The 21,793-nt window shown below is 50.5% G+C and overlaps 7 protein-coding genes across 7 annotated transcripts; 4 read left to right on the top strand and 3 right to left on the bottom strand.

The window, feature by feature from the left end:
* The first annotated feature begins 1,226 nt into the window (after window positions 1–1,226).
* V8C40DRAFT_110137 (uncharacterized protein) lies at window positions 1,227–1,809 on the top strand. Its single transcript, XM_083210774.1, has one exon. It carries the CDS (start codon window positions 1,415–1,417, stop codon window positions 1,748–1,750), a length of 336 nt encoding a protein of 111 aa, XP_083069021.1. The 5' UTR covers window positions 1,227–1,414; the 3' UTR covers window positions 1,751–1,809.
* A 2,819-nt stretch (window positions 1,810–4,628) lies between these two features.
* On the top strand, window positions 4,629–7,509 carry V8C40DRAFT_255520 (dipeptidyl-peptidase III). The gene is made up of 8 exons (XM_083218072.1): window positions 4,629–4,936; window positions 5,028–5,896; window positions 5,956–5,964; window positions 6,026–6,163; window positions 6,234–6,261; window positions 6,320–6,498; window positions 6,554–7,057; window positions 7,111–7,509. Exons 1-8 carry the CDS (start codon window positions 4,656–4,658, stop codon window positions 7,377–7,379), a joined length of 2,277 nt encoding a protein of 758 aa, XP_083069020.1. The 5' UTR covers window positions 4,629–4,655; the 3' UTR covers window positions 7,380–7,509.
* Window position 7,510: 1 nt separating this feature from the next.
* Window positions 7,511–9,208, bottom strand: V8C40DRAFT_255516 (60S ribosomal protein eL6). The gene is made up of 3 exons (XM_083218071.1): window positions 8,992–9,208; window positions 8,288–8,623; window positions 7,511–8,194 (listed from the first exon to the last, which is right to left on the bottom strand). The coding sequence occupies exons 1-3, from the start codon at window positions 9,103–9,105 to the stop codon at window positions 8,042–8,044; spliced, it is 603 nt and encodes a 200-aa protein (XP_083069019.1). The 5' UTR covers window positions 9,106–9,208; the 3' UTR covers window positions 7,511–8,041.
* A 190-nt stretch (window positions 9,209–9,398) lies between these two features.
* Window positions 9,399–12,134, top strand: V8C40DRAFT_255512 (chaperone ATPase HSP78). Its single transcript, XM_083218070.1, has one exon. It carries the CDS (start codon window positions 9,554–9,556, stop codon window positions 11,954–11,956), a length of 2,403 nt encoding a protein of 800 aa, XP_083069018.1. The 5' UTR covers window positions 9,399–9,553; the 3' UTR covers window positions 11,957–12,134.
* V8C40DRAFT_255511 (uncharacterized protein) lies at window positions 12,052–15,290 on the bottom strand. Its single transcript, XM_083218069.1, has 4 exons — window positions 14,915–15,290; window positions 13,147–14,846; window positions 12,934–13,080; window positions 12,052–12,878 (listed from the first exon to the last, which is right to left on the bottom strand). Exons 2-4 carry the CDS (start codon window positions 14,780–14,782, stop codon window positions 12,595–12,597), a joined length of 2,067 nt encoding a protein of 688 aa, XP_083069017.1. The 5' UTR covers window positions 14,783–14,846; window positions 14,915–15,290; the 3' UTR covers window positions 12,052–12,594.
* A 714-nt stretch (window positions 15,291–16,004) lies between these two features.
* On the top strand, window positions 16,005–17,286 carry V8C40DRAFT_255510 (uncharacterized protein). Its single transcript, XM_083218068.1, has 2 exons — window positions 16,005–16,686; window positions 16,799–17,286. Exons 1-2 carry the CDS (start codon window positions 16,483–16,485, stop codon window positions 16,952–16,954), a joined length of 360 nt encoding a protein of 119 aa, XP_083069016.1. The 5' UTR covers window positions 16,005–16,482; the 3' UTR covers window positions 16,955–17,286.
* On the bottom strand, window positions 17,232–21,782 carry V8C40DRAFT_255508 (uncharacterized protein). Its single transcript, XM_083218067.1, has 3 exons — window positions 21,247–21,782; window positions 20,340–21,153; window positions 17,232–20,276 (listed from the first exon to the last, which is right to left on the bottom strand). The coding sequence occupies exons 1-3, from the start codon at window positions 21,397–21,399 to the stop codon at window positions 17,530–17,532; spliced, it is 3,714 nt and encodes a 1,237-aa protein (XP_083069015.1). The 5' UTR covers window positions 21,400–21,782; the 3' UTR covers window positions 17,232–17,529.
* Window positions 21,783–21,793: the final 11 nt, after the last annotated feature.

Below are 21,793 nucleotides of genomic sequence, written 5' to 3'. Positions count from 1 at the left end.
GAGTGGGCTCCCCTAGATATCCTAAATTACCGGCTGGGCCAGTCGGGCTGGAACCAGGGCCTCTCTAGCTGTTTAGTCCAGAGTGCCGGCGACTCGGCTCGGCGCTCGAACACGTCGGGGGCTCCCCGTGCCATGCCAGCGTTAAACCCCCCCCCCTGCCCCCTTTGCTTTTTGCTTCCATTTGTTCTTCCTTTTTTCTAGACGCTACCATGGGTTCCCCCTGCCGGCCAGTCATGCGAGCAGGTGAGATCAAGGGGGGGCGTATGCCGATGGTCGGGGGAGCAAAGCAGAGCGCGGGATGACGTCGATGTATTCAGTAAGCAGTCTGCGAGATTAGGTGATTGACACGAGTTAATTGTATGTTGTCGAGGGAGAGCAAGAGAAAACAAAGAAGACCCGACGGCAAATGGGTGGAAGGGGAAGGGAATTGGTAGCGCATCCTCAATGCGGCATTCGAGGGCGAGTCGTGCCCCGTTGGCATCCCGCAAGTCAAGGCTGGCTGAAAACTTGCTGCAAGGAGCCATCAGCTCCACTGGGCTGGGCGCCAAAAGGATGGAGTAGGAAAAAAAGAAAAAAATTAAGAAAAAAAAAATCTGGACCGTCGGCTATTGCACTGACGTCTGTGGAACTTGTCATTTGCCGACGATTTTGGGTGGTACAAAGTACGGGCCCGCCTGCGTCAGATCACGCTTCTGCCTTGGGTGGCAGTCCGCATCCCAAAGTAGCATATACCTGCCCGGGAGGGAGCCGGAGGGCTACCCGCACGACATGTAGTACTACAATGATGAAACTTGAAGTCTCTCATCTCATCGTTTTCCATATATACTACGTTACTATCCGTGGAGATGCTCAGCTACATATAACCACTATTGTAAACCTCCAGCAACATACGAGTATAAGATAGGATTATATAGAGGTACTATAGTCTCGGCAAATGACCTCACGCACGTTGTAAGAAGTTTAATCTCCCAGTGCTAGCTAAACATCTGCCCGGGTAAAGCATCAATGGATCCATTGATCCATTGAATCAATGCATCTGGCTGTTGGCACACGCTGAAGGGCCACCCGTCAAGTTTTAGTGACCACCAAGGCGCTAACTTAGCAGCCCAGTGAGCACTACAGTACCAGCGCAGTCCGGGGAAGCACCCATTGACTTTGGCTCCAGCCCAACGTGCAAAACGTTGAGGTGAGGCCGGAATGAGAGTCCATTCTTCCTACTGGCACTAGCAGATAGCTCTACACCATTGTTTCAAGTTTGTCAATGCTTTGTTGGTTCTCATCTTGCTATGCTTCTACGATATGAAGGCATTCGCAAGCGATGCTGCCAGCCAAGGTAAGGATATCTGTGAGTTGCATCTGTCCGTATTGAGAGACAAGATGCCTGCTACTACTCGTATATCCGAGTACACCACGCATGTACGGAGTACCCGTACAAGCCTGTGTGTTTTGTTTCGTACATGCTACACACACACACACCTTGTCGGGCCAGGCTGTCGATCCATTTGGGCCGCGTGCCGACGGGGATGATGTCTTTTGCTGCCAATCTCGTCTCTTAGACAGAACCATGCTGGGTGATGCGCAACACTTGGCCTGGCTGCGGCTTGCATGCTGCACCTCCCAGTCCGCGGCTCCAGTTGCCCATCGACACTATCCGTGTCACACCGACTCAGACCTGCTCCCTTGCAGGACGGTGCTGTGTAACTCAACACTTTCGCTTGAGTCGACGCCGGTGATGCCACCCACACGATGATGGTCAGGCTATCGGATACGGCAAGCTGCAGCACGGAATATAGGCATGTACCTGTACTCTATGTACTCGTACGAGGACTACCTAAAACGTCCGTTGGAGGTAATGCAGGCAAGGACAAGCACCGCTCCCATGCATGCACTTATTCTGGCCGGCTTTTGCCCAAGGTTGCACTACTCTCGGTATTGACGGAGTCCCAGAGTATCGGGTCGAGCCGCCCTAAGATTTACATGGACAGCTGTTTGCGCAGTATCGTGCTCCGTACTGTACTCCGGAAAGCCACGGACGGGAATGGCCTTGCACATTTTGGTGGACCGTCAAGCTCGCCAAGGCGGGGAGTGAAAATGCGTGTTCCTCATACCTAGACGTCGAGTAATGATCCCGGCCAACAATGCTACCTCGCAGGTAGGGATGGGCTGTGACAATCACATCTGCGATAAGTGATGTGATAGGCAGCACACAAGGGGGAAGAAAAAAGGAAATAAGAAAAATAAGACAAAAATCACAATATTGGCCATGTGACTCGGACCAGCTTGCTTGGACCTCTGCAACTATAACCGGAGTGAGAGTGGTGCGTCTGGGCGTTCTCAGACTCACAAAAGCGTTGGGTCCGTCTATTGCCGCGGAAGCCAGACGGTGCTCCCGCCGAGGCCGCTGTTTCTGCTCTGATGAAGTGCTCGGGGAGACCTCAAGTTGCATCCGGGCAAGACAAGCGGCGGCCTAGCCTAGAGCCTAGGTAGGTCTCAAAGTGTTTCGATCCATCTCAGCCCCATCATCGGGAGTGGAGAGGGAATCGGCCGAATATTGCCCGCATGTTTTTTTCTCTCTTTTTTTCTCTTAGTCTTTCTCCTTTGGTGAGAGACGTGGGGGTCATAAACCTCCCGGCTGACTCGAAGAAACCCCAGAGGGAATTGCATATCCTAATACGATGAAGAGGTTAAAGCTGAAAAGAAGATCAGATGGTTTCGGTTACCTAACTGAGTAACTCTAGGTGTAAGCGATCCTTTCAATAGCCGCAGGGGGTGTCGGCATGGATACGAAAAAGAACCATGCAACGATGGATGTGCAGAACGGAGTATTAGACGCATGTGTATGCAATGCAAAGCAGCCGTACATCAGCCGTTGGGTAGCTGTGCTTCTATGGCGCAACAGAAAATTTTTCCTTGCTGCGTTGCGTCAGTGCGAGGAACAGAAAAAGCAAGCATTGGATCATCTTTGAGCTGATTCCAGTGTCGTTTGATTCCCGAATATTTGATCAAATATTCTTCTGGAAAATTGGGCTCCACCAATTGAGTTACACTAGGCGCAGGCTTCAGGGGGGGACGAGCTGTGTACTTCTCCGACTCATACTTGAACGGGACATGCGCATTTGCCTGGGCAGCTTACTGACAACTCGAGTTGAAGCTGTTTGGAAAACTAACTACCGGCATCCTCTTCCGCAGGTAGCTGCGGACTAAAACCCTTCTAGTGCCAACAATCTAGGCGTTTAGGCGTTGTATTTCCCAACTTTCACGAACAGCTGTTGAAACAAGACTGTCAATTGAAGCGCGGAATAAAGTATATGATATTGCCATGTTACTAATTGCTTGGTGATGATGCCACCGGCAGTTTCACATACAGAAAACAAGGAGATGAAGCCGTGTTGAAGAACCATGCCGCCGCAATTGACTCTCGTCAGCAGCTATTACTGAAGTTTCAGATAGAGTTGACAAAGAGCAACTGTATGCGTAGCGGGTTGGTTGATTGGTAGCTCCGGGGAAATGAAGGTCGTTTATCCACACGACTACACTTTTGCACCTTTTGACTAGGCTTTTCTGCCTATTGGCTCCTCACATCACGCGGCTTACGTCGATATTTTGCCACTTTTTCTGTTCTCCTTTTCTGGCCCCTGAATCGTGAAAGAGGTTTGTTCATCTAGAGCAATGGTTCGTTACATGAGACATTGTGGGAGGTTTACTTTCTGGATATGACGTTGAATGGTAAGAATGGTCGTGTGATCTGTTGAAGTCTTGGCAGAGCGTCAATCAGTTTGCCTCTATGTATACTTAAGATGTCTGCTACGTGCTAATAATTCGCATCCATTCCACGAAAACATATATAAATACCGTAACAAGGATGTAATACTCCTAGATGCAGCATCATTACTGTATACAATATCCAGCTGTTGAAACAAGCGCCATTACACCAATTGAACTCATGGCTACAAACTCTGCCAAGCTCGAAAACGTAAAAGTTTCCCCAATTGCCATGCCAACTGTCAAAAAGGTCCTCGATCAATCCTTTCCTCTGCTGCACGTTACCCCTCAACCCCGCCATGCCACCTCGGGTCACTGGGCCGCTCAGGTACCCCACCTGTGGCGCAGGCACAATTCGTCCTGTTGCCTGTAGTCTATACACCACCTGCAAACCTTGAAGCTTAAGCACAGGTATGCCAAAGTTGAGATCTGTTGCATTCCATTAGTATCAATGTTCCTTGCCAGACATTGGGTGGCATCTTCTCTTCAATTGTGAGTTCCTGACCAAGCTAATTATATCCATTGCCGTTTACATATCCATCGTGATATCATGATACATAGATAAATGTTCGACAACTTTTCTTAGAGAATCTCTCGGTTACTACGAGATAGCACTATAACAAACGTTCATGGATTCTTCGAGCAAAAGTCCTTTGTAGGCAGCCAGCCTTGCGTAAAAGCTGCACGCTCAAGCCACAGTGTGCCCTATGAGCCTATGAGTGCACGTCCTGTCCGCTGGATGATGTACCCGCCCTAGCTGCTTTAGGCACCCTGTGTGGCTTCACCCAAGAACTTTTGGCAGATTCTGCGTGCCGCCAGAAACCGCCAGCCGCTCAGAGGTTCCTTATAGAGACTCGGCTGCTTAAGCTCCAGCCACGCGGCGTGCTGGCCTGATGTCTTCCTTCTTACTGCCCCTCATCTCGCGCAGGTCGCCAGCATTAAGATTCCCAGTTGCTTCACTGAAGCATCGTCCAATTCTCAGACACAATCTCGCTCCTCGCCTTGCAACTGTCGCCTTGTCCAGGTTGTTTGCCTCAACCGCACCCAACATGAAGCCTGAGGACCTTAAGCACTACCTGGCGGATCAGCCACCCTCCGTCGTCCGCCTCGAGATTGAGAAGCATTTTGGTCTCTTGACTGACCAACAGAAGCGATATGCTCACTTTATCAGCAAGTAGGTGCCATCTTTACACCTTCGCCTTGCTTAACATAGCAATGATCGTGCCATGGATATGACCGGGTGCCTGTTATTCACACTTCCTTAGGGCTGCATTTGCCGGTTCCAGGATTGTCCTGCGCCAGCTCTCTCCAGAGTCGGAGCCCATCTACGACTTGATCATCGCCCTTCACAAGTCGGCCAATGGCGACTGGAATGCGCTGGCTCAAAAGGCTGGTGTTGAAGAATCCGAGCTGACCCTTTTCCTCGAATATGTGGCCATGTTCCTTGGCAACATGGGCAACTATAAGAGCTTTGGTGATGCCAAGTTTATCCCCAGATGCAGTGAAAAGACTGTTTCTGCTCTGGCTGCCACATCCCCTGAAGCACAAAAGTTCCTCGATGCCACCAAAGGCGCCATCTTCAGCCATGAGGACCCTGGTTCTATGCATCTTGGATTCCTCGACGCTGGCCACATGACGACCTACTACCCCGACTCCAAGGGTATTACTAAGAGCGAGATTGAAGCTGTCTCGGCCTGGATGGAAGAGAAGAGATTGTTGCCCGAGAACACCAGACTGCGAAAGACCTCGGATGGCTTTGATATTCTCATTGCTTCAGCCGTTACCAGCGTCCCCGCCGACGGAGGTGACATTGGAAAGGAAACTAAATTCACCGTTGAAAATGGACCCCTCAAGGGCAAGACTATCAACCTTGTCTATGGCGATTATGCTGAGGAGATGAAGAACATTACTGCCTATATCAAGCAGGCTGCTGCCAACGCGGACAATGAAAATCAGAAGAACATGCACCTGGCATATGCCAAATCGTTCGAAACTGGATCGTTGGAGGCATTCAAGGACAGCCAGCGTTTCTGGATCAAGGATAAGGGTCCTAATGTCGAGTGCAACATCGGCTTTATTGAGACTTATCGTGATCCTGCTGGTGTTCGTGGTGAATGGGAGGGTTTCGCATCCAGTCAGTATATCCACATACCAACCTTGTCCTTTTTCATCGTTACTAATGCTAGTTTACAGTGGTTAACCGTATGTCACCTGTTACATCTGCAGAGTGATATTAGACATTTTCAGCTAACATAACTGGCAGAGGAGCGCACTCGCGCTTTCGGGGAGCTGGTCGAGGCTTCACCTTCTCTCATCCCTCTGCTACCCTGGGGCAAGGAATTTGAGAAGGACAAGTTCCTTTCTCCAGACTTTACTTCTCTGGAAGTGATGACATTCGCAAGTCAGTAATACCATAACCTCTCTGCAGTTACATTACACATTACTTTTTCATATGAGCTAACAATTACTAGACTCTGGCATTCCCGCCGGTATCAACATGTAAGCATCAAATTCCTTTGTGTTCAAAACATCCCTCCTATGTATTGACATGGCCCAGTCCCAACTACGACGACATCCGACAGACTGAGGGATTCAAGAACGTGTCCCTTGGAAACGTGCTGAGCGCCAAGGCTCCTAATGAAAAGATCCCCTTCATTCGCCCAGAAGATTTGGCCGTGTTCCAGGCAAACCGTGATGCTGCCTTTGAGGTTCAAGTCGGCCTTCACGAGCTGACTGGTAAGAGTTTTTCCCCCTTCATTCACTCTTGCAGCCTTGTTAATCATCTACCCAGGCCACGGATGCGGCAAGCTCTTGCAAGAGACCGCTGATGGAGTGTACAACTTCGACAAGGAGAATCCTCCTGTTAGCCCCGTTAGCCAAAAGCCCATCACCACCTGGTACAAGCCCGGTCAGACCTGGAGCTCGGTCTTCGGACCCATCGCCGCCTCATATGAGGAATGCCGTGCAGAGTTGGTTGCTATGTACCTAAGCTGCGAATTCCCCGTCCTAAAGATCTTTGGATTTGGAGACGGGTCAGAAGACATCAACGGCCCCGCTGGAGATGTCCTCTACGCATCTTACCTCTCCATGGCTCGTGCTGGTCTCGCCTCTCTGGAGATGTGGGATCCCAAGAGCCAGAAATGGGGACAGGCACACAGCCAGGCTCGGTTCTCAATCCTCAAATCTTTCCTGGAAGCCGGCGACGATTTCTGCAAGTTGGACTATACCAAGGATGACCTCTCTGATTTGACCATCAAGCTGGACAGGTCCAAGATTCTCACAGCTGGTCGTGACGGTAAGTTGAAATAATTTCCCACCAAATTGACTATGACTAACTACCCCTTCTAGCTGTTGCCAAATATCTTCAGAAGCTTCACGTCTATAAGTCAACTGCAGATGTGAAGACCGGTACCGACTTTTACACCCAGATGAGCACCGTCGGCTTGGACTTCTGGGGCACCAAGGTCCGCCAGGTGGTCCTCGATAACAAGCAGCCACGCAAGGTCTTCATCCAGGCCAACACTACCCTGGATGAGTCCACTGGCACTGTGTCGATCAAGCACTATGATGCTACGCTCTTGGGAATGATTCAGAGCTGGGCCGACAGAGACTTGTAAAAAAGCGAAATGCATTGGTATGAGTATCGAAAATAGCGATATGTCTGCGAAATATACTGTAAAAGAACCACAAGAATAAACAGATACCCTCTCAAAAAAGATAGAGAGCTATGTTACCACTCAATTTATTATCGTGAATAACCAGCTATGATGTTGTGTCTCTTTACTCCTCAAAACGTAGGGCTCACTTGTACAAAGTCGTCACCAAAAATGCTTATCCAACATTTACAAAGTATGAAAATGGTATTAACACGTTGGCATTTGTATGTAGTTTTTTATACCGTTAAGGCTCTCTTTCACCGTTTCCTGGGCAGAGTGATTCTCCATTAAAATTGAGCCTTTGCTCGCCCTCATTTTTTGCATTGGAAGTGGACATGGATATGGCAAGTTTGGAAGGTTGTGTGTCGTTCACAGACGTATTTTGGTTTTTACCAGAAGCCTGGTGGAAGAAAATCATTTATGCTCGTTTTGTTTTTTTGACTGTAAAAACCTGATTACAGACGCCAAGATGTGACCGATGCCGTCGACTTCCAAATGCAATTGGCCAAACCAGCCCATTTCGGAGACCCTTTCCGTTCTACAACCCGCATCTTGACCAACACCCCAGTAAACTCCACCCCGCGCTTTCGACCTGCCAGAGAGATTTTGTGTTTGAATCAAATTTACCACGCCATCTCGTGGGGCTTGTCACCCTTCCGCAGGCTGAAGGTGCTGGCGAGGTAGCTGGCCAACAGATCCACCTTCTTGATGCTAGCAAGCAGAGCCTTGTCGACGGCCTTCTGGTCAGCAGCACGGCTGCTGTTGATCTCCTTCTTCTATAATTCAAGCCTCTGTTAGCAAATCCACGCTCTCTTGCTCCTCTTCATTCTCCAGCTTTTTTTTTCTTTCTTTCTGATTTTGGCACATACCTGGGGCTTCTCTCCCTGCTTGAAGAAAGCCTCAGCGGAAGCCTTCTCCTTGGCCTTCTCGGCGGTGAAGTACTTGGGCTGAGAGATCTCCTCGATCTTGGCGGCGTCAAGGCCGGAGATGTCGACCTTGTAGGAGGTGGCGATGACGTATCGGGCGTTGACTCTTCGCAGGGGAACGCCGTTGATCTTGAAGGGACCAGTGACGAGGAGAACACCCTGGTCAAGAGTCTTGAGGAGGACGACACGCTTGCCGCGGAAGCGGCCAGCGAGGAGGATCAGGACGGTACCAGGCTGGAGGGTCTTTCGGGGGGCCCAAGTTCGGACGGCCTTGCGAACCTATTTGTTTCCAAAGCGTGTCAGCGCGACCTGAATTCTTTTTCCCATGGATGACGATCGGTGCGTCGCAAAGTAAGGGGGATTGGAAAAGGGACCACCAGGTGCCGGAGTCTGTTCGCAATTTGGGGAGGCGTCGTGTTGTCGGTTTTAGATACATGTTTGGTCATTCCCAAAGGAAAATTGAAGAAAAGAAAATTGACCAAGCGCCAAATCTCGAAAGCGCTGCCAACCCGCATCCCGGCGTTCCCAAACAACCCAAAATTGTTCCCTTCAATTCCAATCGCCGTGTCGTTCCCAAATTGCGAAATGCAGACATGTGTACCAGGGGCTTTCTCTTTAATTGCGACGCATGACCAGACACAACTCACCTTCTTCGGGGCGCTCTCGTCGTCGGCAGGGTACCACTTCTTCGCCTGGTCCGCGGAGGCGGGAACCTCCCGGGTCGACTTCCCGAACTGCTTGGTCGTGGGCTTGGCCGACATATTGACTCTCTCGGGTGTCTGATATGTGGGTGTGGAGAGGATGAGGAAGACACGTTCGTGATGTTCACCCGAACGGAAATGTTGGATTTCTTTGTGAGCGCCGCTAGCGAGTTTGTGGGAAGCAAAATGTGAACCCTCAGGCACTAAACCGCTTACGGCGCCAATCCGTAGCAGCCATTCCCGCTTGCTGGTGGGACATGGGGCTCAACGCACGTGATGATAAGATAGGCGCTAGTGCTGGGCCGATGGCGGCCGAAGATGCTCGAAAGTACTGTCGAGATCGTGAAGCTACGATAAGAGCTTCAGTCTTTGGGATAAAGAGGGAGGTCACGCCACTGGCGATGCTCTTTTGCTTGCTTTTCTTACAAATATCTCCCTCGATTCTCTTTCAATTCTGAGTACATATTTTTATTTTTATCAACAATTCTTACTCCCTTTAATCGCCACAATGCAAGCCAGGCGACAGTTGTTGTCCTCGGCCCAGCGCATTGCTGGTGCCTCTAGCAGGCTTACAAGACCAGTCATTACACGATCAGCCATTAGGCCTCTGCTCTTAGGGGCCTCATCATCACGACTCGCTCCGGCCTCATTAGTAAGAACATATGCCAATGGACGTCCACATCCACCAGGAGGAACCCATCGGATGAATATGGGAGGTGGTGAACCCGAGAAGCCCGCATTGGAACAGTTCGGCATTGATTTGACAGCCAAAGCCCGGGATGGTAAACTGGACCCTGTAATTGGAAGAGATGCAGAGATTCAGCGTACAATCCAAATTCTATCACGGCGGACCAAAAACAACCCGGTTCTCATCGGTAATGCCGGAACTGGCAAGACGGCCATCCTGGAGGGATTAGCGTTGCGCATCGTCCGGGGCGATGTTCCGGAGAGTGTCAAAAACAAGAGAGTCATCTCCCTGGATCTGGGTTCCCTGATTGCCGGAGCCAAGTTTCGAGGCGACTTTGAAGAGCGCCTGAAGAAGGTGCTGGATGAAGTTCAAAAGGCGGAAGGCCAGGTGATTCTCTTCATTGACGAGTTACACACTCTCCTTGGACTGGGCAAAGCTGAAGGCTCTATTGATGCTTCAAATCTGCTCAAGCCGGCCTTGGCTCGCGGTGAATTGCAATGCTGCGGCGCAACTACCCTCGCCGAATATCGTGTTATTGAAAAGGATGTGGCGCTCGCCAGACGTTTCCAGCCCATCATTGTTAGTGAGCCAACTGTAGAAGACACCATCAGCATCTTGCGAGGTATCAAGGACAAATACGAAGTCCACCATGGTGTCCGAATCACCGACGGTGCTTTGGTGGCCGCCGCCGCCTTGTCCAACCGATATATCACGGATCGATTCCTCCCGGATAAGGCCATCGATTTGATGGACGAGGCGGCAAGCCACTTGAAACTGCAACACGAAAGCAAACCCGAGGACATCATGAGGCTGGACCATAAAATCATGACGATTCAGATCGAACTGGAGAGTTTGCGTAAAGAAACAGACGTTGCAAGCAAGGAGCGCAGAGAGAAATTGGAGCAAGACTTAAAGAAGTATTACGACGAAATCTCGGAGCTCAATGCCAGGTGGGATAAGGAAAAGTCCGAAATCGAATCAGTCAAGAAAATCCAGGAGGACCTCGACAAGGCTCGATTCGAGCTCGAGCAGGCGCAGAGAGATGGAAACTTTGCTCGAGCCTCCGAGCTCCGATTCGGTGTCATACCTAACCTCGAGCAAAAGTTGCCGTCTGATAAGGAAATTCAGCAAGACACTGCCGACGGAACTCTCATCCACGACTCGGTGACAGCCGACGACATTGGCAATGTCGTATCCCGCATCACTGGCATCCCCGTCTCGAAGCTCACATCGGGACACATTGAGAAGTTGGTTCACATGGAGGATATTCTACGGGAATCTGTCAAGGGGCAAGAAGATGCCATCAAGGCTGTTTCCAACGCTGTGCGGCTCCAGCGAGCGGGCCTAAGCGGCGACAATCGTCCTCTGGCCTCATTCTTTTTCCTCGGACCGACTGGTGTTGGTAAGACTGAGCTTTGCAAGAAGCTCGCCAACTTCCTCTTCTCGACCGAGTCTGCCGTCGTCCGGTTTGACATGTCCGAGTTCCAGGAGAAACACACCATCTCTCGACTCATCGGTGCCCCATCCGGCTACGTTGGATACGAAGACGCAGGGCAGCTTACCGAAGCTGTCCGTCGCAAACCGTATGCTGTTCTCTTATTTGACGAATTTGAAAAGGCACACCGCGACATCTCCGCCCTACTTCTCCAGGTCCTCGATGAAGGTTATCTCACCGATGCCCAAGGTCACAAGGTCGATTTCAAAAACACAATCATCGTCCTCACATCCAACCTAGGAGCAGACATCCTCGTCGGCCAAAACCACCTACACCCATACAAAGAGGACGCCAACGGCGACATTGATCCATCAGTCCGCCAAGCAGTCATGGACGTAGTCTCATCCGCCTACCCGCCAGAATTTCTCAACCGCATCGACTCGTTCATCATCTTCAAGCGGCTAGCCCTGAGCGCCATCCGCGAAATCGTCGACATCCGCCTCAGGGAGCTTCAGCAGCGTCTAGACGACCGGCGCATCACCCTCTCCATATCAGACTCCATAAAGGACTGGCTAGCCGAGCGAGGCTACGACCCCAAATTTGGAGCCCGTCCTTTGAACAGGCTGATTACAAACGAGATTAGCAACGGACTTGCTGATAAGATCATCAGAGGCGAACTCAAGATGGGAGAAACGGCCGAAGTCAGATTAAGAGAGGACAAGGACGGACTGGAAATCGTCAATGTTTCCGAGACTGCTAAGATGGACAGTGAGGAAAAGAAAGAATGAAAAAAAAAAAAAAGAAGAAGAAGAAGAAGCATTATTTGCGTGTTTATTCTGCATTTACTGGTAATGTACTATTAGCTGGCATCGGAGGAGTTGGCCATAAGAAAAAGAATGTACCATTTGTATACTAGGGCTACAGACTCCTCTCGGAAATTGTAAATTAGTTGATACCCCCCTTTGGATTTAAAAAAAAAAATTGATTCCAAATTACTTTTAAGAAGCAACCTCGACGTGAAATCAATGGTAGCTGAAACTAATACCTATGGATAGTTGTTGGTGCTCCTATTCCTATATGCATCATTGAGTCTGTGCTCAACCAGTAGCGCCTAGGATTTGGCATCCAGTCATTTCATCCAAGGCTCTGGTGTGACCTCTTATTAAATCAGCCCAAGCAGCTCGAGCAGATCCTCTATAACGTAAAATCTCTATCTTCATAAAACAGTCCATTAACCCATGCCGTGTATTATATGGCAATGGGTCCATGAAAGCCACCGTACATTACTATTTTCAAAGAGATGGCTTCTTCAATTTTCAACCTCTCATATATCATTTTCGTAGATTCCAGTATTGAGGATTGCAACGGGAATAGCTGTTTCCGTTTGGTGGGTATATTGCTGACGTTCAATTGTCGGGCTGGATCTTCACACTCGAACAATACTTTTTTGTCTCGCCCCCTTGACTGACTGAAGCCTAACTGACTTGGCTATTGAGTCGGCCTCCTCGGGCTTACATTTGTGGTTACTGTGTAAATGGCGTCTTAACTGATCTAGACGATTAAAATCTTTATTGCACAAGGGGCAGGAGTGGCCACCCCTCTCGTTGTGAGTTCGGCGGTGCTTGGAAAGATTTGAAGATTCTCCAAACGACTTTCCACATATGTCACACGTCAAAGGTTTATGCCCAGTATGTGTGCGCTCGTGCATGGCTAATAGGAGAGTCAGAAGAGCCGTGCATGGCTAGATAAGAGTTGAATTGCTTACTAAGTGCGGACTGTTGCTTGAAAGCATGCAAACACCCCGGGAAACTGCATTTCCAAGGCTTTTCGCCCGTGTGCACTCTCATGTGTTGGTCAAGCGACTGCTTCGCTGAGAGCTGCAGGCCGCATATGGAGCATTTCACAGGTTTATCTGAAAGTCGGCGTCAGTATACAGTATTTCTCCATTGTTGCAATTGCCAGAGGCGATTTCACTTACATCCTGTGTGAGTTTGAATGTGGCGTTCTAATTTGCTCTTTTGGCCAAACACACTCGTCCTTGTACAACCTTCCCAATGACATCGAAATCCCGGAGGTTGCCGTGACATTCCCTTCAGATGATCATTTTTTGTGTGGTTATGCAGTTCATCGGCATCTTTGAATTGCATAAGGCAGACTTTGCCGTCCGGTGATCTCCATTGACAGGTATAATCGACGACGGTCTCTACGTCCACCGGTGAAATTGGGGTGAGCTCGGTTGATATTGACTCCACGGATGACTCAATCGGTGACTCCTTGGCCTGTGTAGGAGGAGTCGTTGCATGTGGTGTGGGAAAGGGTGAAAGCGACGAAACCACGGATGGGTTCTGCAGAGGCGAGTCTGATGGAGAAAAGTGTGTGTCATGCGATGAGGTTGCGCTTAAAGAGGAAGACGGCGGGATGCTCGTACGGACAGGAAATAAAGAAAAATGGTCTTCAGCTTGCGAGGGCTGCGACAAGCTGCCAAGGTCGGGGATTGGCATGTTTAGAGGCCAATGATCTTCGAATATGTGGTTGGCAAATTGGTCAAGTGTGTTGACCTCAAAGCCACATGTGAAATCTCCAAGATTGCTTCCTAGCCCATGGCTTAAGGCATCTCCGCTGACAGTTTTGGGCAGAGTGCATTTCGGAATGGCTAGATTGGGACCATCGGCAATACATGGGCGAACATGTTCCACGCTATGTCGAGGATCATGGTATTGGAGAATGTGAGTTGCGAGCGGGTTTTCTTGAGTCAGGTATTCCCAAAAATTGCCGAACGTGCCATTATCGGCAGACAAGAACCCTTGTGGAAAGGAGTGGTTGCATGTTGACCCAGGAAAACAAGAGTGAGGTCCAAATTGTGAATCCGAATGAAATTGCTGAAAGCTGTTTGGCAAAAACTCCAAGGAGGTATCTCCGATAGACGCAAGGGCTGCTGCAGCTTGCTTGTCGCCGTCTGAGAAGCCAGGCCCAAGGGGAAGTTGCTCAAGTCTGGCAAGGCCCGAGCAATGGGCATCCGTGCAGGGGGTAGCGGCATCCTCGCACATTTCGTCAAGGCACAGCTCTTTATCGTCGCATGTATCATCATCGCAACACATTCCTTGGCCCGTATCACCACATTGACTTGGGCAACTTATACCGCAGGCGGATGTGCATGACACCATTGATCTACAGTCATCGTCACAATTTGTCTCGGTCTGGCGCAGGGCATCTTTGCCGAGACGAAGAGAGCGAGAAGCATCAGGGAATGTGTCATTCAAATAGGCGTCCCAAGAGAAAGAGAAGGTCGGCTCGGTATCTGAGGGAGGGATGACTGCGTCAGAACTGCCGTGCCGGTCTTGTAACTGCGGCTGAATGCCGTGGTCCATAAAGGAAGCCATGGTGGTATGGCCCGAGGATGATAAATCTAAGGAGTTTGGGGATGATTTTGAGGGTTTGAAAGGATCGGTAGAGTATACCGACGATTGAGCGTCTAGACGAGAATCGTCGTGAGAGAAATGATCCGCAATCGTTCCGGTGTCGTGAGAGATCCGATTGCTCGCATCCATCAGTTCAGAGAATCCAGAGGATGTGTCTATTGGAAAGTCATGAGAAGGTGGGCGAATGAATTCCATTGATTTGACGGAAAAAAGACGACGGGTGTCAATGCTCTATTAAAACGCGGGTTCTATGAGCTGCCTAGACATAGCATCAGCGACTCTGAGGTGACGCAAGACTGGCGAGAGAATACACAAATCAAATCTTACCCGTGAGAAGACTCAGTTTGTGAGTGGCTCATCCTAGAGAGAAGAGTCTGAAGGATTGGGCGAGCTAATAACGAGTCAAAGGCGACAGTGAAGAACTGGCAAAAAGTTCTTGTCAAAGGCCTGAAGCGCAGCGCCGAAGCCTTTCGCAAACGGCGAGAGTGGAGAGTTTTGAGAAGGCTGAAAGGGACGAAGAAAAAGAAATTCCTCTTGGCCAGCCTCGAGTCTGTACAGGAAAGAAAGAAATTGGAAGGGATTAAGAAGCACGAGCACGAGCACAAGCACAAGCGCAGCAGGCGCAGGCGCAGGCGCGAACGTGGAAGGAACGCCCACCTGCGGTCTGGGTCTGGCTGACAAAGGCGAGAACCTTGATGGGTTGTGGTCCCTCAGCGGTTGCAACTTCCACCCGCCATATTTATGTTTTTTTGCGCCTGCCCCACTGAAATCCTTGGGCGGGGCGCTGAACTGTAGGTACGTATAGGTACCTATAGCGGCTAAACTCCACAGCATGCAGCTGACAAGTACTCGTACGGCGAAGTACTTGGGCGAAAGCGGCCACAGCACCGACAAGCATGCGTTTCCTGGGTGCCGTTGAAGTACTGCCGCTGTATTTGTGGTATTTGCGCACAACGGCTCGGGGTGCTCGTGCTTTCGCTTATTGCGGATTGGTGGGTTCACAAGCAGACGCACGCCATTGACAGCAAACTCCCACGGATCATAACATAAGCGGCTACTTTGCTTGTGATAGGGATCCAACGCTTTGATGCTGCACGAGCTCGATATTGGATGATTTCGACTGTGTTTAATTTTAGTACTGAAGTCACTCTTATATCGCTAGTGTTTTGGTGTTGTAGTAGCCGTTGACATTTTTGATACAGCTCCTTTGATATACCATTCCCAAAAACCCTACTTAGACTAGGTTTATGAGAAGACAAACTTTTTTACAAGTTTATCTACTTCGTATCAAGCACAGCAATGATAATAATGCACCGCCTTATACTTTAAACATCAGACCCCAGTGACAATCTGCTCATAAAGTTGACCGCAGCCCAGAAATCCATCCCAACTCACCTTCCACCCTCCAAATCAGCATCCCATCTCGGTATCCTCCAGGGTAATAAATCCCCTTCTCAACCCGCCCAAAATAATAAGCAGCCAAGATCTTAACAATCACAAGCTTGGCCCGCGCTATGAAGAAAAACCCCGCTTAACATCCTCCCCCCCTGCCCGACAAACGCCTTTTCTCAAAAAGCACACCGCGCAAACCAAGTTCCATCCTCTTCCTTTCTGGCGCTGCATCATGCAGGCTTGCGCGCATCGCTAGCTGCCAGACAAACAACCTTATCCCTGTTATCGCACTTACTGGTTTCGCATGCGACATTGAACAAGACATAATTATGAGCAATAGATTTGCTTGAAGCTCTCCTCGTTGCTGTTTGCGACAACTTCCGCTCTTCACCACAGTCGACCTGCTTTCCCTCTCTCACTTCCGCGTTCGCTACTCGCCAACCTCAACACCCCATTGATCGCAAGCAACGCATCTCCAACAATCCCGACTTAACTCGCGAATCATGGGCAACATCTGTGGCAAGACCGAGCCAGAGCCGGACGCTCAAGCCGGACGCCGCCTCGGCTCAGCTCCACCTCCGGGCCCGAAAACCGCACGCGTCCCCCAGAAAGTCGGAGGTCCTCCGCGAACCCTCGGCGGCGCAGGTGATGAGTCTGGCGGAGGTGGCCCGGCTGATGCGCGGAGAAGAGCTGCCGAGGCCGCCGAGGTGAGACTCTCCCCCTTTCACCTTACATCTATCTCTCCCCTTACATCTATATATGTTGTGCTATGCGCCAGCCGTGCTTGATTTCAGATATACTGACTGCTTCTCCTCGTAGGCACGCGCAAAAGCTTCCTCCAAAGGCGGAAAACTCCAGTCCCAGCTCAATGCGCAAAAGAAGAAGAACCTATCGAGCACCCTCGCCGAAGCAAGCAATCAGGAACTCCGCGCCAGAGAAGCAGACGAGGCCGCCCAGGCACGAAACTGGGATTAGCAGCCGATCGCGAGCCCACGAATCCTACCTATCTACCAAACATACTTACCTATAAAAGAGGCTGGCAATACTATTATATTGCGCGTAACAGGACTGCGGAATGCGAGAGTAGTCCTTTGTTCGGAGTTTCTTCTTCTTTTCTTTTTAGCCGGGGGGGTTTCAGTTCTTTCTTCTCCAGATACCCTTCGTTGCTCTGGAGCATTACAGCTTGGATTAGATACATGTCTCAATGCACTTCCAGACAAGCATGCGACATTACTGTTGATACAACACATTCCTGTATATATACACTATAAGCACTAAATTTGATTACCAAACTCGATATATAATTGCCTACACTAACCCGGACGCCCTTCTCATCTTCATGTAGAATTTCAATTAATAGATACCTAGTAGCCCTGCCTCCTTGCGCCTTTTCACCGCCTGACAGACAAAATATTCATGCTCCATTGTTGACTGAGCGTGATAAAACAAGCAAACTCGATCAACTTAGCAAGTGTATTCCTCCATGTACCTTATCCTTCGCACCCTCTCCCCCCTCTGCCGTGTATATACCAATCATTCCCAGCCTCAACTTAAGTAACAGTATATCTTCCACTCGCGGGAGCCCTGCTGTCTGCATCCGCCGCAGCAATGGTACCCTCTCTCAAAAGTCTCGTCATTTCGTTCAGAGCAGCGGACACCACAAGCTCCGTATCACCTTCAATAAGGATATACAGCTTGGGTTCTGCTCCAGCCGGTACTTCTTTTCCGGGAGGATAGAAGCTACCTTTGGTAGTGATGGATGTTCCGGTCGCCTCCAGAATCTTGGCCACGTTGGTGCGATTGGTGACGGCCCATCTAGCCTTCTGGGGGAAGTCGTTGATTTCCAGCGTAGCATGGAAGGCACCGGCGTCGGGGCCTTTGTTGTCGATGGGTTGGCCTGAGCGAAGCTGGCCAGCCTTGCCCAGACGGCTGTTGATGGCACTGACAGCAGAGCTAACTTTGTCCAAAGGATCCTTGCCCTTGTCACCTGTGGCAACAACAGGCTGGGCTCCCTTACTGCTGTCTCCTCCCTCAGCCTTTGCTGTTTCACGAGCCTGGACAGTGGAGGCCGCGGCTTTGATAGCGCTAAGCGTCTTCTCAATCTTCTTGTCGTCTTCTTCCTTCTTGCCCTCTTCTTTAACCTCTTCTTCCTCGCCCTCAGCTCTATGCGTTTTGCGCTCGCGAAGACGAGCTGCCTCACGTTCTGCATCCAGACGGTCCAGACCCTTTCCACCAAATCCAGACGAGTCTTTCGCCTTGCCTGACTTGACCTTTTCCCGATGAGATTTCCGCATCTCATTGAGGCGTTCTGGGACGGGCTGGTCACTCTGTTCCAAGGCTTTGGCGATTCCAGGAGCGCAATTCTCTTGTTCGGGTGTGACAAAGGTAACGGCGGTTCCTGTGTTTCCTGCACGGCCTGTTCGTCCAGCACGGTGAACATAGTCTTCCAGGTGGTTGGGTGCGTCATAGTTGATGACAAGTTTGAGCTGCTTGACATCCAAGCCACGGGCAGCGACTGATGTAGCAATCAGGATGGGCACCACGCCCTTCTTGAAATCAGAAATGGTCGAGTCACGATCCACTTGATCTTTACCTCCATGAATGGACATGCAAGGATAGCCCTTCTGCATCAACTCTTTGAGAAGATCATCCGCTTTCTCTTGCCGCTCGACAAAGATCAACGACCGGGCATCTTCGTCCTTGTCGTAGAGCTCACCTAATAACTCTAGAACACGGAGAAACTTGGAACTCTCCTCTCTAATCTCCACAATTTGCTCAATCTCCTTGGCAACAACGCTGCGGCCACCGACAGTGATTTCAATAGGGCTCTTGAGCACCTTTTTCGTGAGTGAATCAATGAGGCGTGGCATAGTGGCCGAGAATAGAATTGTTTGCCTGTCAGGTCGCATGTTGGCAAAAATCTTCATCACCTGCGGCTCAAAGCCCATGTCAAACATTCGGTCGGCTTCGTCGAGAACAACATAGGTAACTCTCCGAAGATTGGTGACTCGTCCCTGGTTGGCAGCCAGTAGATCAATCATACGGCCAGGTGTGCAAACAATAATTTCAGCACCGCGCTTGAGTTCGGCAATCTGATCTCTAATGGGAGCTCCGCCATATGCGCAAACAGCACGCAGGTTCATCATCTTCAGGAAAGGTTTGCAATCTCTGTGAATCTGGGTGGCTAGCTCACGGGTTGGCGTCATAATTAGCCCAACGGGGCCATCTGTGTCCTTGAGTGGCTCCTGATCCTTGATATGTCGAAACATGGGAAGCAAGAAAGCCATAGTCTTGCCGGATCCCGTCTTGGCCACACCAACGACGTCTCGACCTGACATCAAGGCGGGCAAGGCCTGCATCTGAATCGGCGTAGGCTTTTCAAACCCGAGGGAACTAATGACATCGAGGGTCTGGCGAGTGAGGCCACACTGGGCCCATTTTTGAACAGGCTTGGGTACATCCTTGCCGTTGACCTTGATTCCATCCAGCTCCAGTCGTAAATCTGTGACATCTGCTTCGGAAAGCGAGCTCAACTCTGCGGGCTCGACCCAGAAATTCTTGCGGATGGGTTGCAGATCTATCTTTGAGTAGTCAACGCTTGGAATATCCTTCTTCTTGCGTTTGTTAGCGATGGCAAGCAATGCGGTGTCTGCCTCCTGATCGCCTTCGTTGTCGAAGGCATAATTATCATCAGAGAAATAAGCCTCAGGTTCTTGCTGCTTCTTGACAGCGGCCTTCTTCAAAGGATTCTTGACAGTCTCCGTTTGTTGAAGGTCATCCATGAATGCATCTAGAGGATCGACTTCATCTTCCTCTTCATCAACATCCATTTGTTCCGCAGGGGGGGCCTTGTCAGCTGTTTCCTCTCCGTTGGTAACATGAGTAACATGATCACCGTTGGGCTCCTGCGCCGCTTGGGGTTCGTCGTCTTTCATCTCCTCATCAGCCTGCTTTTCGGCCTGCTTTTCGACTTGGGTTTCGGCTCCGTTCTCGACTTGGTTTTCAGCCTGATTTTCAGCTTGAAGGCGTCTTTCGTGAGCGGCACGTGCAGCGGCGGCAGCCTCTTCCTCATTTTCGGCAAAGTTATCACCATCCGATTCGTCATCCTCATCTTGGTCAGCATAAGGCGTGTCGTCGGCCTCTATTGGAAGGCTGGGGAGTTTGGTAAGCTGTCGTTTTGTCACGACCTCTTCGTCCATGTCAAGCTTTCGCTTGTTGGTAAGCTTGTCCCCCTCAGCATGAGATTTGCCAAATCCAAAACTGCTGGCTTTGGCACGATTTGTAGGCAACGCAGACGCTTTAAGATGATTGATGTCAGTAAGGGTAAGGCTTTCTTGTCTCATGGGAGGTAGAGACTCACCAGCAATTGTCTTCTTCACAGGCATAGCAATGGTAGGCGGTTGAACATCTATAGATCCCAGAGCCCCTTTAGTAGTATCGTGCGATCTTTGAACAGCAGACTTCTTCGCAATCGTTTTTGGATCAAACTTGCCAGTATAAGGCTTTGCTGGAGATACGCTTCCCGAGTCAACAGGAGCGGGAGAAGCAGCGGACGACACAACAGGTGATGAGACAGCCGTGGATCCCTCCTTGGCCCTCTTATCCATCTCAGCCAACAGATTTCTGGTTTGACTGGCATTCACCTCTTTTTGTTTCTGGCCTTCGAGTTCCTTCTTCTTCTTCCATGCTTCGAGCTTGGCAAGCCGCTCTGCCTTCTTATCAACCTCGGATTGCGCAACATTCGGCTTGGCCTTTTGGGCCTGTGATATGTCATGAGCTCTGGTTCTCTCATTCGGGATCAGAACACATACCTCATCAGCTCCATTCCTGCCACTGTCGGCTACCGGGGTCTTGCGAGATCGGCTGTCAGCGCGGCTGCTGCGAGGATGAGAGTCAGCCGTGCCTTCACGACGGCTTCTGTTCCTGGAATCGTCTCGTCTTCTGAAATCGTCTCTGCTACGGTCACGTCGGCGGTCAGGCGAGCGAGCCCTGGGTGCGAGTCTCTCTCTCGATCTCGCTCCTCGGCGATCACGTGGGCCGCGGTAGAAGTCATCGTCTCGGCGGTCTAAGGAGCGGTCTCGTCGGCGAAAGTTGTCGCGATCGCGGTCGCGGTCGCGGTCACGGCCACCACGATCCCTGTTGTCTCTGCCTCGGTCACGGTCGCGGTATCGGTACTGTTGTTTGTTCAAAATTCTGTCAGACTCAAGTACCGGTATATAGGAGTCGCTGCCAAAGCTGGAGCTGGAGCGGCGGCGGTCAAATCTCACATCCGGGCTGCGCGACCTTGAGCGCCGGCGAGTATCCCTTCCATCGTCTCGGCGGTCTCTGGCATCCCGCCGGTCGTCATCTTTGCGGTGGCGGCGCGAGTTGAAATGGCTGCCTGCAGGACTTGGTGAGCGCGAGTCTCTTGGCCGAGCCATTGTTGTGGTCTCGCAGGCTCAGTAAGACACTACGGTTTGTGAGTACTACTTTTTGGGTGGTCTCGAGTCGATGCAAGACTTTTTTTCTCTCTTCGTGGCGATGATGTTGAGAAACGCGAATCGAAATCGAGGCTGATCCAAACGATGGAATAATTTGGTTAAAATCGGTCGCACGCCACCCCCCGAGCTGGTCAATTCCCCTATTCCAAGCCTGTCGCACAAAACCAGGAGCACAATCAAGATGACTAAGGATCGAAAGTGTCGATGCAAGCGTCGGGCGATAGTGAATGAAATGATGCTTGGGAATAGTGACGGAGGGGCGTTTTGCCGTCACAACTGCTGCTGGTGTTGATAGAAGCGACCCGCTGAAAAGTTGTCCGGAGGCTTAACTAGC

The sequence above is a fragment of the Trichoderma camerunense genome (genome assembly GCF_050948025.1).
Source record: "Trichoderma camerunense strain CBS 138272 chromosome Unknown V8C40scaffold_20, whole genome shotgun sequence".
NCBI lineage: Eukaryota > Fungi > Ascomycota > Sordariomycetes > Hypocreales > Hypocreaceae > Trichoderma > Trichoderma camerunense.
The sequence above is the reverse complement of the archived record's forward strand: the minus strand, read 5'-3'. Positions and strand labels throughout refer to the sequence as shown.

Excerpts from the sequence above, each read along its gene's own strand:
- V8C40DRAFT_110137 (XM_083210774.1), top strand. The coding sequence starts at position 1,415 with ATGTACGGAGTACCCGTACAAGCCTGTGTGTTTTGTTTCGTACATGCT.
- V8C40DRAFT_255520 (XM_083218072.1), top strand. The coding sequence starts at position 4,656 with ATGTCTTCCTTCTTACTGCCCCTCATCTCGCGCAGGTCGCCAGCATTA. Across the intron at positions 4,937-5,027 it reads TATGCTCACTTTATCAGCAA|GGCTGCATTTGCCGGTTCCA; the intron begins GTAGGTGCCATC and ends ACACTTCCTTAG. Across the intron at positions 6,164-6,233 it reads GGAAGTGATGACATTCGCAA|ACTCTGGCATTCCCGCCGGT; the intron begins GTCAGTAATACC and ends AACAATTACTAG.
- V8C40DRAFT_255516 (XM_083218071.1), bottom strand. The coding sequence starts at position 9,105 with ATGTCGGCCAAGCCCACGACCAAGCAGTTCGGGAAGTCGACCCGGGAG. Across the intron at positions 8,624-8,991 it reads ACGAGAGCGCCCCGAAGAAG|GTTCGCAAGGCCGTCCGAAC; the intron begins GTGAGTTGTGTC and ends GGAAACAAATAG. Across the intron at positions 8,195-8,287 it reads AGCAGGGAGAGAAGCCCCAG|AAGAAGGAGATCAACAGCAG; the intron begins GTATGTGCCAAA and ends CTTGAATTATAG.
- V8C40DRAFT_255512 (XM_083218070.1), top strand. The coding sequence starts at position 9,554 with ATGCAAGCCAGGCGACAGTTGTTGTCCTCGGCCCAGCGCATTGCTGGT.
- V8C40DRAFT_255511 (XM_083218069.1), bottom strand. The coding sequence starts at position 14,782 with ATGGAATTCATTCGCCCACCTTCTCATGACTTTCCAATAGACACATCC. Across the intron at positions 13,081-13,146 it reads CATTCAAACTCACACAGGAT|ATAAACCTGTGAAATGCTCC; the intron begins GTAAGTGAAATC and ends GCCGACTTTCAG. Across the intron at positions 12,879-12,933 it reads CAAGCAACAGTCCGCACTTA|CCATGCACGAGCGCACACAT; the intron begins GTAAGCAATTCA and ends CTCTCCTATTAG.
- V8C40DRAFT_255510 (XM_083218068.1), top strand. The coding sequence starts at position 16,483 with ATGGGCAACATCTGTGGCAAGACCGAGCCAGAGCCGGACGCTCAAGCC. Across the intron at positions 16,687-16,798 it reads GAGCTGCCGAGGCCGCCGAG|GCACGCGCAAAAGCTTCCTC; the intron begins GTGAGACTCTCC and ends TTCTCCTCGTAG.
- V8C40DRAFT_255508 (XM_083218067.1), bottom strand. The coding sequence starts at position 21,399 with ATGGCTCGGCCAAGAGACTCGCGCTCACCAAGTCCTGCAGGCAGCCAT. Across the intron at positions 21,154-21,246 it reads CAAGGTCGCGCAGCCCGGAT|TACCGATACCGCGACCGTGA; the intron begins GTGAGATTTGAC and ends AACAAACAACAG. Across the intron at positions 20,277-20,339 it reads TGTGAAGAAGACAATTGCTG|CGTCTGCGTTGCCTACAAAT; the intron begins GTGAGTCTCTAC and ends ATCATCTTAAAG.